The sequence below is a fragment of the Saccopteryx bilineata genome, chromosome 2, assembly GCF_036850765.1.
Source record: "Saccopteryx bilineata isolate mSacBil1 chromosome 2, mSacBil1_pri_phased_curated, whole genome shotgun sequence".
Lineage (NCBI taxonomy): Eukaryota > Metazoa > Chordata > Mammalia > Chiroptera > Emballonuridae > Saccopteryx > Saccopteryx bilineata.
Genome location: NC_089491.1, coordinates 116,476,764 through 116,491,050, shown reverse-complemented (window position 1 = coordinate 116,491,050; position 14,287 = coordinate 116,476,764). Strand labels below are relative to the sequence as shown.

Genomic DNA, 14,287 nt, shown 5'->3' with positions numbered 1-14,287 from the left:
CGCTGCTCCTGGCAACGCTCTGACTCCCAAGCCTTTCTGAGACTTACTTTGTGCCTGTTCAAGAGGGCATTAAACTTACACTGTTGTTTGTCCAAGTATCTCTTGGCCAGTTTGCACTGACTATAGCCATTCTCTCCACAGTTTTGGTTTTGTCCCATAGCAGGGAGCGTCTAACTGGAACAGCTTAACTACAACCGTGCTTTGGGTTAAGAGGATGATGACTATGACCACAGAGATTTCCTCTTACAGTGGGACCCTATGTGGCTGACGCAGCCTGATGCAGAGTATTAGGAAGGAAGCAATAAACAGATGTTCATTTAAACACTAGCATTCATAGGACATTGTCCATACAGGAAAGGTACAGGCAATGTCACTCATTGAACAAGTTGTTTTAAACCTCTGATAGGTACCAGGCCCTGTGGTATGTGCTGGGAGTCAATGGTGAACCACACAGTCAGAGCCCCGGCTCTCACAAAGTTTATGGTAACCTTAAAGACAAGGAATCAGCAAATAAAGTATAGTGTGATATGTGCTGGGACAGAAGATGCACAGGTACTATTAGATCACATAAGGGGATGGTGTCAGGGAAGGCTTCCTGGAAGAGGTGATGTGACATCTAAGCTGAGATCTGAGAGAAGGGTAGGTGGTACCAGGTGATCAGGGGAGGGAAGCAGTTGAGTATAGCAGGAGCAGAAAGGAAGAACTTACAAAAAATACGGGTGGAACAGGGTGCAAGAGCCTGATTGGGCAATACCTTATATGCCATGGTAAGGAGGGGGCTCTTTCACCTAACAATAACAGAAGAGCCACTGAACAGCTTTGAGGAGGAGCTTAGTATAACTAGATTTCCACCTGCATGCTGCCATGGGATTCAATCAAAGCAAGGAAAGGGAAGATGTGTGGAGAACATCCAGGAGGTTGGTGCAGAGATCCAGGCAAGAGATGGGAGGACATGAACTAAGACAACAAAGGTCAGACTGCGAAGAGAAGGATCAATTTAGGACAAAGTGGACAAACCTTTGAGACATAACATCCTAGGCCTCGCTGTGGAGAAGGGAGAGAGGAGAGCTGGGGCTTGTGACTTCGAAGACTTCTATTAAGCAAGGTGAGGATCACAGGAAAGAGGCAGATTGGTGGGAAAAGATGATATTCCAGAGGGGGTCCCTGAAGAGTGTGGGATATTTGTGAGCAGTCAGCTAACCAGGTCCAAGCTCAGAAGAGAGGTCTGAGGATTATAAAGAGATGCTAACAAAAGGAAGTTGGCATCATATGTGTCTCATATACAGGCTTACTTCCTTTATTCATTCAATAAATATTCATCAATTTCCTACTACACACCTGGAGACAAGTGTTGAACTAATGCACATTAATAGAGAACATTTCTTAATTAGGATCCCATCTACACCTCTGATAGGCTGTAATCATTTGTGTGGGATTCTCTGATTGAGGCTCCTTCAAGAACTGCTGTCATAACTGCTCGTCAGGGAGAGATGGAGTCCTGGAATTTAACTGTCGATGGGAGCGCAGGCCCAGCCGTAAAAGGCCACCACTTCACTTTACTCTAGCTCACACAAGGTTATCTTTCACAACAGGGCTGCAAAGGGGACCCTAATTGACAAATGTACAAATAGCCATTCCCTTTATAGTGGCATTAGCCCAATTTGGTCTTAGCTGTGTGTGAAGGTCAGGCCTCACATACAGTGAATATAGTCTACTGGATTTAGAGCCAAGAGGACAGGGAGTTTAACTGGGTGATTAAATACCTATTTTGTTACGTGAGACTGGGAAATATTTCTGTCCTCTCTCTGCCCTCCCATGTCTCAGTTTCCCTCAGTGGAAACGTGGGAAATGGTCACCAGTCAATCTAGTAATCGACAAATAGGAACCGTGCCCTTTCCAACAGCAAGACTCCTGAAGGGCACAGAGAACATGGAGACGGTGGCCTTTCCCCAGGGGGTTTGCAATTCAGTGCCATTTACTCTTCAGCCTCCATTTCTCTCACACCGGTAGGGACTCGATGACGTTATAGTTTCGTTCTCTAGATGCTGAGTTCTAGAACCCAGCACTAAATGTGAGCTTGCACACAGATAGGTTAACCTGTGGGTCACGGAGATACCTATTCCTCCTGGAACTGGGGCACTCCACATGGGGACTAGTGGCCCGCTAGGCAGAGGCCATTAAAGAGCCCCACTGTCAGGAGTCTTTGTGGCTCTGGCTGGCTGACCTGAGAGTGACCGAATCAGTGATTCATGATTCGACGACCTGGATCAAAGAGGCCCCCCTTGGCTGTGGTCCTCCAGCCTCTGCTGCCACTAACTTAATAATGTCACCGGTAAAGGCCCTTGATTCGTCTGCTTCCACTTTCAGACACCACTGGATAAGCCCAGATCACAAATAGTAACTAATCTTCCTCGAGTATTTACCATGTGCCAGATGCCAAATGCATGTTCTCCATGAAATAACTCACTTAATCCTGACATTAACTCAACAGGATAAAGGGCTATCACCGTATCCTAGATGACGAAATCAAGGCACCGATGCCTGCAGTCAGCAGGCTAGTAAGGGGCGGAGTTGAGAGCTGGGTCTGGGCTTACTAATCCCAGAGGCTACGCATGTAACCTCCTTGCAAAACCTCAGACTGAGAAGTCAGTGGCCCACATGGTTTAATTGTTTGGAAGTTACCAAGAAAGTCCTTATGCCTCTTGCCCTCCAGAATAGCCCTTCAAATAAGCTAGTCACGTGCTCACAATTCTATTCTTAAAATAATTCTTCTGGCAATGACAAAGCAAATCACCTAGGCAGCTGAGGAGCTCAAGGACAGGAAGCTTATTTCAGGCTGACGGGCCCTTTCTCAAGCATAGAAGTGAATCCATTCCTACCCAAATCTTTCAACAAGGGGGAGCAGGTGTGGGGCAAAGGTGAAGAGCAGCTGGAGGGCGGGGATGTGGAAAAAGTGGGGAAAGGGGCCTGCGTCAAGAGCAGAACACATTCCAACTCAGAGCCCTCCAGCTCCGCTACTTCCCAGTGCTGTAATCTTGGTCTAACCGCTGCAAGTTTCCATTTCTTCAACTGCAAAATAGGAATATAGAGAGTGGCTTTTGTAGCCTTGTGGTGTAAATTAAATCAGGCAATGCTTACAAAGCACTTAACACTGTGCCCCACACGTAATAAGGACAATAGAATGGTAGCTCTTATACAATCATTGATACTGGTTGGGCAAGAAGGCCTGATAAAGATGCTGGAAGCCAGTGGGCAAGGCAGACCCGGAGTGAGCAGCTGGAAAGGGGCTCAGAGAACAGAGGTGACCTTCACTGACTACAACTATTCTAAGGCCTGCTATGTATTCATTCAGTCTTTCATCAGCTTTTTTTTTTAATTTACCATTTACTTTCTTTAGTACATTTACAGTGTTAGAAAGATTTTTAAGATTATAAAGTCTGTTAAACAAATAAAGTATTTACAAAGAAACAAACCCATCTTTAAAACCACAATTTTGAGAACATTTCCATTTCTGTAAATTCTCACTCTGCCTATGTTAGAATTTCAGAGTAAGAACAGGCATAACTAAAATACGTGTCACAGTAGTATATATTCTTCAACACTTATTTTAGTGATAAAATATTTTTACAAGGGCAATATCAGAGTATTTTGAGCCCTGTGGGTAGTACTCAGTGTCCCTAAACTACTGTATAAACCCGGAGAGACAGGGCGCCCATGCCTTCTACACACACATGTGCACACAGCACACTTTGCAAAGTAATTTACCAGGGCCCCTTGCACAGCCCAGCCGTAAATGCTACCTTACAGTTCCATCGTCAGCCATTTTCTACTCAGACCTACTATGTGTGGGCACCGTGTTGAATGATGTTGGAGTTTGAATCAAATCTCCCCAAAAGATGTGTTGAAATTCTAACCTCTATTACCTGTAGATATGACCTCATTTGGAAATAAGGTCTTTGTAGATGCAATCAAGTTAAGATGAGGTCATACCGTATACAGTAGTCTCTGATCCAATATGACTGGTGTCCTGATAGGAAGAGATAGAGACACACACTTCAGGTAGAAGGCCATATGAAGACAGAGGCAGAGGTTAGAGGGATGTGTCTACAAGCCAAAGAAAGCCGAGCACAGCTGGCAACCTCTAGAAGCTACAGAAGAGGCTAGGAACAAATTCTCCCTAAGAATCTCCGGAAAGAAGCAATCCTGATGACACCTGGGTTTCAGACTCTTAACCTCCAGAGCTGTGAGAGAATACATTTCTGTTGTTTTAAGCCACCCAGTTTGTGGTCCTTTGGTACAGCAGCCTTAACACAAGTGACAAAACTACAAAAATAAATTTAAAAATGAAGTTCCTATCCTGAAGCATCTACTATTTATTTCATCCCAAGAAAGAAACTGAATGAGAATCCAGACTTAGTGTGGCCTTGGGTCTAGTTTTCAAAGAGGTGTACTTCATTAAATGAGTTTCCCCCTGGTCCACCAACTAGGACCCCAAGCATAGGGATGGCTTAGATGAGTAGGTGGCATGGACTGGAGGTTGTGCCGGCCACAAATTATACATGTCCCTGCCACCCATAGGGCATAGTATTGAGGACAGTGATAGTGACAGATGGCAGGGTGGTGATGGAGGCAGGAAAAGAAGACCTGGGAAATGAAAGGTGGGAGCTGATGTCCTGTTCTTGCTTTCTCCCAAATTCACCATTTCTTATTTCTCCACTCTTTCTCTTCATATGTTAAGTTTTTACTCTGTTCCTTCTGATGCCATCATAGCCTAGCAAACTGGAAGAAACACAAGTCTTGGTGGTTAGAAAACTAGAGTTTGAGTCCCAGCTCCATCAGTTCCTAGCTGTTAGGATTAGGATCTTGGGCAAGTAACACTAGCTTTCTATGCTTTGGATTTTTCATCTGTACAATGTAGGGATACTGTGTAACTCATAGTGTGTCATATATATATATATATATATATATATATACACACACACACACACAGTGTACATTATGTAACATGTATATGCATGCAATGTATGATGGCATGCATTAAACATGATGATACACTGCTCACAAATATTAGGGTATATTTCAAAATGAACATGAAGTGATAAAAAAGAAGCATTTTATTTTTTTTATTAAACAAGAACATCAGAAAAGTGAACAACAAGTCAAAGAAGGTTGTTCAGTTATGCAAATGAGATGCAAAGCCAACTTTTATTTCATTGGTGAAAATGTACTGTACACAAGGCTAAACGAACTGGAGTATCTGCACGTTCCCTGATCCTCTAATTTTTGTGAGCAGTATATATGCCAAAACATTTTAAGTGTCATGTGAAAAAGAGAGAGATCTCATTATGCACAATTCCTAGACCTTACATAGAGAAATACTGGTTTTAGATATTACATATCTGGATATGTTAAAAAGAAATAGCACAAAAAAAGGGAAAAATGGGCGCTGGCTGGTTGGGTCAGTGGATAGTGTGTCAGCCCAGCATATGAATGTCCCAAGTTCCATTGTTGGTCAGAGCACACACAAAAAGCTACCATCTGCTTCTCTTCTCTTTCCTCTCCCTCTTCTCTCTCTCTTCCCCCAGTGGCTCAGTTGGTCCAAGCACCAGCCCCAGACACTGAGGATAGCTCAGTTGATTTGAGCATCAGTTCCAGATGGAGGATGCCAAGGTTGCCAGGTAGATTCCAGTAGAGGCGCATGCATGAGTCTGTCTCTTTATCTTCCCTCCTCTCATTTAAAATAAAAATTAAAATTAAAAAAAGAAAATGTGCACATCAATCTGTTGGCTGTTATAAAATTACATTTTAAAAAGAAATCTTTACTTATAGGTCATCCATTACAAATCTGGGGAAAGCTGTGGTGCTTGAGGGACTTGTGACAAGTGAAGTAGAAAAGCCCTTTGATGTGTGAAATATCCCATGGGCTGGATAACACTGGAGTTGCCGGCTGTTCCTATTACAGGGCTACTGCCAGACTCTCAGAGAAAGGGGTTGGAGTCTCTGGAAACAAAGACTAGTAGTAAAGTAGGTGACACAGCCTTAAAACAGCCCAAAATGTAAAGGCAACTGGCCAATTTTTATCTCCTTTTAGAATAATATAAACAGAAGTGATTCAGATTGCAATGAAAGAGTCTGAGTTCAGACCTAAGGAAGCTTCCTGACTACTGAGATGCATGAGGAGTTTGGGGAAATCGCCTCCTCCAAAGCTTTGTACCAAGTGGCCAGCTGCACGTCATCCTGGGTTAAGAGTGCTCAGCAGCAGCAGCATGGACAGAGTGGCCTTTCGGAGGTCCCTTCTGGACAATGCTTTCTCTATTCTCCCACTGAGTCAGTCCACAGCAGAACAACAAAGTCTGCTTTTCACACAACAGCATCATCCCACTTCCAGTTACCTCCGCAGCTTGTGAATTGTCATGTTGCCCATTTTTTCCCTCCAAGGTGCAAGTACTGTTTTTACAGATTCTTGCGTGTTCCACGCTGGTATGTGATAATAACTTCGCCGCGCAGTTAACAGAGGAGGAAATGAAACCCACTCCTGAATTTGAGATGAGATTGTTGTGTTTCACCCTGCCAACAGCCAAAAGCCAATTGAGGACTCTCTGAAAAGCCAGATTTCACATGGGGGGAAAAATGTGGGTATCTTCTTAATTCTCCAGAGCTCACTTATGGACTGAAATAGCTATTTGCTGAAGGAAGAAAAAAATTGATGTGGACTATGGTTTATGGATCATCTTGGCAGAGAAACGAAGAAGCAGGAGAGTTTATCCGGTTTGCACTTATTTTGGCAAGGCTTCCAAAAGCGAGCAGGATAATAATCATAAACAGTTATTGAGCACTCACCATGTTCTAAACCCTCTGGATGAATTAATTCATTTAATAATCGCAGCAACATTATGAGGCCCCAAGAGGTTAAGTCATGCTCAATGTAATAGCACATCTAAGTTCATAGCTGGATTTTAAACCAGGCAGACTGTTGCCAGAGGGCTACATGGTTAGTTAGCCCCACACTCTTCAGAAAGAGACTTGGATGCAGACTATCCTCAGACAAGTAGGCCCAGCTCCCTCTCCTCTCTCCCTCTTCTTGCTCTCTTCTTTCTCAATTCCCTGACCCCTCAGCTGAAAGGAACTTCCTAAGACAGGCATCCATTAGCTAAAGCCACCAGCATGCGCCATGTCAGAAGTCAGCTCAGTGTAGAATTTCTCCCAATCCAAACTATTCTCTCTCCCTGGGTTAGCAAGGCAATAGAACATTCATAATTCAGTCTCTGATGATAAAGTTGCTCTATCACCTGGGGAGCTCTCGTTTGAGGTGCTAAAACCCTAATCAGGGAGTCATCACCATCAACAATATATTAAGAGTTTCTCCAAGAATTGATAAAGCTAGCAGCAACGCACAAGTTTCCATTATCCCCCAAGGTTCATAATTGGGCATTGTGATTAATCTGTCTATCTTCCATTCAGAAGAACACCATATATTAAGAGCCAAAAATTACCAGTATTAAATAGGTACATGAATAACCAAAACGTACCCATGTTCTGAATTGCTGCAGCACCTTGATTCCCAGAATATTCACTCATTTTGAGTTGGGTTTTTTTTTTAATTTCTTTTAAGTGAGAGGAAGGGAAACAGTGAGACAGACTCCCTTGTGCACACTGACCATGGCTGATGCACAAATCAACTGAACTAACCAGAGGCCGATGCTTAAACCACCAGCTGGGAGAAGGAAAGCGAGAAAGAAGTGGGTGAGGGAGAAAAAGAGAAGCATGTGGTCACTTCTCCTGTATGCCTTGGCCTGGGATCGAACCCAGAACATCTGCATGCCAGGCTGACACTCTATCTACTTTGAGTTTTAAAGATACACAGTAATGTAAATATAGCAGATGAGTGGAGGATAGAATGCCCTGCTTTCAGAAAGCCATGAGTGGCAAAAACTCAGAAGGCTCATGAGCTTGTTCATAATTCCGTGAATCCATTCAGAAGACATTTATTAACTTTATTATTTACTGTGTGTCAGGCACAGTGTTGAAAATTGGGATATTTTTTAAAAGTTCATTATCTAACTGGAGAAATACATATATAAGGAACCAATTATCTTGAATAGGGAAAGTGAGAGGCAGGTGTGAAGAGCAAGAGGAAGAGGGAGAGGATCCTTCTTATCCTCATCCTTCTCTATGAAGGCAGAGGATAAGTAGCATATCTGGGAAGGCTTCCCAGAGGAAGTGGCCTTGGGTCTTGCAGGTTAAGGAAGATTTTTTTTCCCAGAGAGATGTGGGAGAGAGCAGCCCAGGCAGAAGGATCAGTAGGCACAAAAGCATTCAGACACAGTGTCAGTGGCTGATATAGAGAATTGCATGGGACAGGCATTAAAGGGCCTTGTACACTATGCTAAGAAAAAACAAAGATCTATCCTGTATCCTATACAAAATAGAGCACATGGTAAGCTTTTTAAGAGATGATAGATCAGGAGTAAATTTGTGCTTCTGAAAACCCATTGAGCAGTGAGAATGTGGCTGGATTAGAGAAGAGGACCAAGAGTTGAGAGGCTACTGCCTCAGTGAGGGCAGAGGTGAGGATGACCAGCCTCAGGCACTGAGAGTGGATGGAAAAAGAAGGGTGAGATGGAGGTTTTGCTGATATTTTAGAGAGCCATGTCAGAAGGTTTCTGGTGATGTGTCAGGAACAGCAGAGAAGAGGCTGAGGAGAGCGGGGACAGGTGCCCTCATCCGAGGAGGAGAAGCATATTTGGGGATCCGGAGAAAGCAGAAACAGAGCTGATATTGCTATGTGTTTAACATTGCCAGGGTCCAGCACTTCCTTCCATTCATAAGGGGAATGAGCTCAAGTTAAAGGAAGTGTGGCCTAGTAGTTAAAGGGTGCATCAGGGCCACCCAGTGCCAACTGTGCCCACCAAGCCTGTGGCCTTGATGTCCTCACTGCCCCAGCTCCGACTTTACTTGTTGAGAGAGTTTCAGCACCCAACATAAGTAATCTTTTTTTTTCTTTTTTTTTTTTGTATTTTTCTGAAGTTGGAAATGGGGAGGCAGTCAGACAGACTCCCACATGCGCCTGACCGGGATCCATCCGGCATGCCCACCAGGGGATGATGCTCTGCCTATCTGGGGCATCGCTCTGCCACAATCAGAGCCATTCTAGCACCTGAGGCAGAGGCCATGGAGCCATCCTCAGCGCCTGGGCCAACTTTGCTCCAATGGAGCCTTGGCAGCGGGAGGGGAAGAAAGAGACAGAGAGGAAGGATAGGGGGAGGACTCCCGCACACTGAGCCAACCGGCCAGGGCCCAATGTAATTAATCTTATTCTTCACTTTCTCCTTCTTACCTAACAATTAAAATATCTTTCCCTATTTTTACCTTGGGAAAGAAAGCCTTCTCCTGTCATTCTTGCCTACCCCCAACATTTGATCTCTCCCTTCCAAAGGAATCCTCTCTTCTTCCCCCTCCTCACCTACTCCCATTCACACGTGGCATCTTTTTGGAAGTACGAATGAGCGTAGGGCAAAGAGCAAGGAATCAGAAGTGGGATCAAGCTGTGTTCCAAGGCTGACTTAGTCTGCCAGGTGACTTCAGAAATTACAGGACTTCTTAGCCTGTGTCCTCAGCTATAGAGTGGGGGACAAAAAAAAATTAATATATATTAACCTTTGCTTATTTCACACGATTATTGTGAGAATGAAAAGAAATAAAGTGCTTGCAAACAACACGAACAAAAGGCAAGAAACAGTGCTACAGGGTTAGCTGGATGACTTGGCACCACTGTCCACTGCACGAACAGTCTCTGGAGAGGAAGGACCTGGTGGCTGTCGTCTTTAGATCTGGGGTACCTGACTATCCCTGGTACAGAGTCAGTGTTTGATAAAGACATGTTCAATTAAGAACAAAAACCACTACCACCATGAGCACAGCAACACACACACGCACATACACACTAATACACACACACCACAGAGGCATCCTTGCCCCCTCTCTCCCACCATACTGACAGGCAAACCCACGATTCCCCACTTTTGGAACTATTACTGTAGTCCTGGCTTATTCCAAAAACAGACAGTTCCTGGAGAAAAATCAAGTGATTGTCATGCAGCCTGGATGGCTTCATTGGGCACATTTGAACACTGGGTACATCTGAATTCCTCCCCTTCTCAGGGAAGTTGCTAAGAACTGAACCCCCAGATTCACACCCTTTAAGGAGCTCCCATGGCCTACCACTCCCACCGTCTCCATGCGCCACGTGTCTTTTTTTTTTTTTTTCTTTTTTCTCGCATAAGCTCCGAGCCTCTACTGCTATTTTCATTGATGCCTTGAGCAGAGCTGGCATGTGCAACTGCTGAGAAGGGGGAGAGCTGAGCCGCGGGGGAAGCAAGTAAAAATAGCCTGGCGCGTGTTGATTGTCTGCTCAGGACGCTTTTAACCCTGGCCGAGGTGGGGAGCTCAGGGGCCGCTGCTGCACGCTGAGGAATCCAGTAGCGGTCTGCACCCGACTCTCCTCAACAGCTGGGGTTGGGGGGGAAGAGCTAAAGACCCTAAAAAACTTTTTTTAGGAACCAAGAGGGACGGGGAGGTGGTGGGGGCGGCTGTTTCTTGCTTTCAGCGCTCCAGCTACCTAGCTGCAGGGACTGCTATGTGTCCGCTAGTCCAACACTTTACAGTGCAGCCTTGACTCCGAGCTATTTTTAGAAACCCTTTTCTCGGGTGGGCGATCGGAAAGAGGATTGGTAAGGCTAGGCGCCTTGCACTACACATCATTCTGAATGTCTGCTCTCCCGTGCGGGGTGCGGAGTGGGGAAGGGCAAGTGCTCCGGGAACCGCAGGCTTGCTGGCTTTGCCCTAACTCAAGGAGACGTCATTAGCAACGGAATACCCCGCTGTTTTCAAGCCCCAGAGCTTGTTTGTTTCAAAATCGACACTTGCCAGATGCATGCTGCTTCTAGCCACTCAAAGCATGGGTTTTTAAAACGCTTTGCTGCCTACGCTGTGGGGGTAGGGTTAGCAGCAGTTCAGACCTCACCGGAAGAAGCTAGGGAAGGGGTCTCTGCACCTTTTTGCATTCCAGAAAAACAGAGAGATAATCGCGGCGCCACACCTCCATCCCTGCCCCACGCTGCATATGGGTAACCATATGTGAAATGCACGGCAGCCCCACCAGACACCCGACTATTAATAGAGTCGGAGAGTTTGCTCCCTGCCTTTCTCCTGCCACCGAGTAAGGGACGATCTTCACACACTTACCCCACTCCGCCCCCACCTCGGCTCACCGTCTCTCCAGGAAGGTAAGGGGACTGCCCACGCTGATCCCCTTCGTGACTACAGGTGCCCAGAACCTACGGACTAGTCCAATTGTAACGACAGCAGGGTCAGTGCGGAGCCAGAGAACACAGCCTTCAGCCCTGGGACGCAAAACCCAGCAGGGCTCTTTGCGGCTCAGGGCCAACTCGAAAGTGGAGAAAGGGCAGCGATTGGGCTGCCAAAAGCGGGGGGCAAGAGCGCGATTTGTGGAGCTAGAGCGACACTGCAAAGCTGCGGGACGAGTGGCTGCAGACTCATTTGTCGCTGCAGCTCGAGGCGCGCCGCCACCACCGCCACCACCGCCACCACCGCCGGCGCGGGCTCGGCTGCGGCAGGCGCGGGCGCTGTCCCTGGTGCTGAAGGTGGTCGCGGCCCGCGCTCGCTCCCCAGGTGGGGCGCCCCGGAGACGGTGTAACATTCGAGTACTGCACTGCTCCCCACGGCCCGAATCTGGGCCGAGGGTCTGTTGGCGGTGCCCAAGTCCCACCACCAGCTCAGCTTTGCCCCCTGCGGCCGGGAGCTCTCCACGGCGCTGTGGGGACCGAGAGCTCAGGGACTCGAACTTGAAGGGTCAATCTGAGGCAGCGGCTAGAGATGGTCACGGCACTGCAGGGAGCAAACCTGGCCGCAGGGTCACCGAGCCCAGCTCTGCACAAACCCAGGGCTCTGAAACCCTAACACAGCAGGGGAGAGGGCAGGGGAGCGGAGCTACCCAGGATTCAGGGTTTGGGGAAAAAAAGAAGCAAGCGGCGGGTGGCAGGAGAGCTCCGGGGATGGAGTGAAGCAGTGATGGGGTGAGAGCGACTCTTTTGCATTCTCAGAGGGGTGAACCTGAGACATGCACTGTCTTCCCCCCCACCCCAACACACACACACACACACACATGCACACACGCACACATGCACACACACACACGCGCGCGCGCACACACACACACACACAGGCGCGCACACGCACCCGGCCGGCAGAAGCAAGCGGGATAGAACTGGGGAAAGTTTGGCTCTAGTGTTGAGCAGCGGCGGCGGCGGCGGCGGCGGCGGCGGCGGCGGCGGCGGCAGCGGCGGCGGCGGCGGCGCGGTGGTCGGTGGGCAGCCGGGGTCGCCCGGAGCCCCGGGCCTCTCGCCGTCTTACCTCGGTGTTCTCGGCAGCGTTCTCCGCCATTTTCCTCCTTAGGAGCAGGCAGCGGGAGGAGTGTTTCATGCCCATAAGAGCCAGCAAGGGTTTGGGGATACAGAGATAGTATAGAAAGAGAGAGCTGGTGTAGCTTTAAAAGAGAGAGAGAAAGAGAGAGAATGGGAGGAAGGAGGAAAAAAAAAAAAAACTCAACCCAGCCCCTTTGCCGGAGCGTCAGCCGATACAATCAACCACGGTTGAGTCTTTCCTGCAGTCTCCACTTTGTTTTATTTTCCTTCCTTCTCATCTGCTTCGGATGCCTTCACACAGTTTCAAGTTCTTCTCGCGCACCCGACCCCCTCCCCGCCCCTCTCCACCCGCGCTGCGGGCTAAGCAGGAGGGAGGCAGCCCGGAAGGCTCCGCGGCGGCGGCGTCTCTCTCCCCGCTGTTCGCAAAGTCCGGCCGGCGAGAGGCAACCACCAACTCCGTTCAACTTCTGCGGATCCGCTGGGCGAAGCAACACGCTTCCTGCGCGTCTCTCCTAGGGGCTGAGCCGGGTGAGTGGGGGCGGGGTAGGAGGCTCGGCAGAGCAGGCGGCTGCTGGGCGCAGACCGAGGGCCCCCGACGCCCCTGGGCCCGCCTCCTCCGCGGGGCTGCGAGGGTCTCTTGGCCGCCCCCACCGCCCGGAGCTGCGGACAACTTGCGCGGGGGCAAGGGCTGCGCGGACGCGGCAGGGCCACGCGGGAGGCTGGGAGAAAGCAGGCGCCGGCGCTGGACTCCTGCAGGTTCTTAGACCCGGTGTGCGTCCTCCCACCGAAGACAAGCTCTGGGCAAGATTGGGCCACAGTTACCTCGCCCCCACCTCTCCATCCCCAACTCTCCGGTTTTCTGCCAATTCCTAGCTCCTTCCTGGGCAAAGGGTCTGGGAAGCCTGGATGAGGGAGGGTCTTTAACTCCTTCAACTCTAGGGCTAAGTGTGGTATCCTGTTCTCTCCCTTTCTCCCACTCTCCTTATCCAGGGCACTTGGGGCTCCAAGCCTCTCACAGACTGGGTGGGGCGAAGGTTCAGCCAAAGGTGGCTTGAGAACGAGGCTGGGAGAAAATCAAGTGGAAGAACCTGCGGTCGTGCTCCCCCTAACCTAATTTTCCCTGGCAGCCCCCCCCCACACACACACACACACACAACCAATTTCTCTTCTTCCTGCTGACCCCTCCCCCCATCGTCATCAGATTTTGAAGTCCCTTTTAAGGAGAGATAGAAGATGTCAGGTACCCATTAGGATTCTCTTGATCCTTTTTTAAGGGAGTTTGGGCGGCAGCAGGGGGTGTTAATTTTTATACAATGCATTCTTGTCTTCTCTTTGAGGGATTTGTCCGCCCTGTCTTACCGGCCATCTGTCAGGCTGGTGAGAGATAGAACAAGGGGGAGGGAGAATCTCACTCTGTCTCTGTGATTACAACAGGCCACTCAAGCCAGCTCCTTCAAAGACAGATACACTTTCAAGCTTTCAGCCCATAATTCAAGTACAGGGACCTAAAAGATCCTCCCTGGGTATCCTGGTTCTCTTCATTTCATCCCCATACTTCTATGGGACGATCAGTCCTTTGTGCATATCCTATTTGTTTTTGAACACCGCCTTTGACAGCCAAGAAGTGTGAGCTTGATTGTCCTCAACTAACCCCAGAGTCCATTGAAGAAATGGGCCAGGATCTAAGGATGCCTTCATCACCTAGTTAGTCCTAGGGAAAAGAGAGCACACATTGCAATAAGTGGAAGAGAGAGATGAGAGGAGAGGATGGAGAGGAAGAAAAGTGAAAAGAGAACAGGCAAGAGGCTGGAGTGAATGAAAGAGAGAGAGAGAGAGAGAGTCTT

The 14,287-nt window shown here is 48.2% G+C and overlaps 1 protein-coding gene across 3 annotated transcripts in view; it reads right to left on the bottom strand.

Moving 5' to 3' along the window:
- Window positions 1–12,597, bottom strand: part of PRMT8 (protein arginine methyltransferase 8) — a 96,256-nt gene extending 83,659 nt beyond the window's left edge. For 2 of the 3 annotated variants that reach the window (XM_066254777.1, XM_066254778.1), the window contains exon 1: window positions 12,433–12,597. In XM_066254777.1, coding sequence (XP_066110874.1) covers window positions 12,433–12,507 — 75 coding nt within the window. In that variant the 5' untranslated portion in view covers window positions 12,508–12,597. Of the gene's footprint in view, window positions 1–11,244; window positions 11,386–12,432 lie in introns of those variants that run through there. The other variant, XM_066254779.1, reaches the window with a different exon arrangement.
- Between the last annotated feature and the right edge of the window lie 1,690 nt (window positions 12,598–14,287).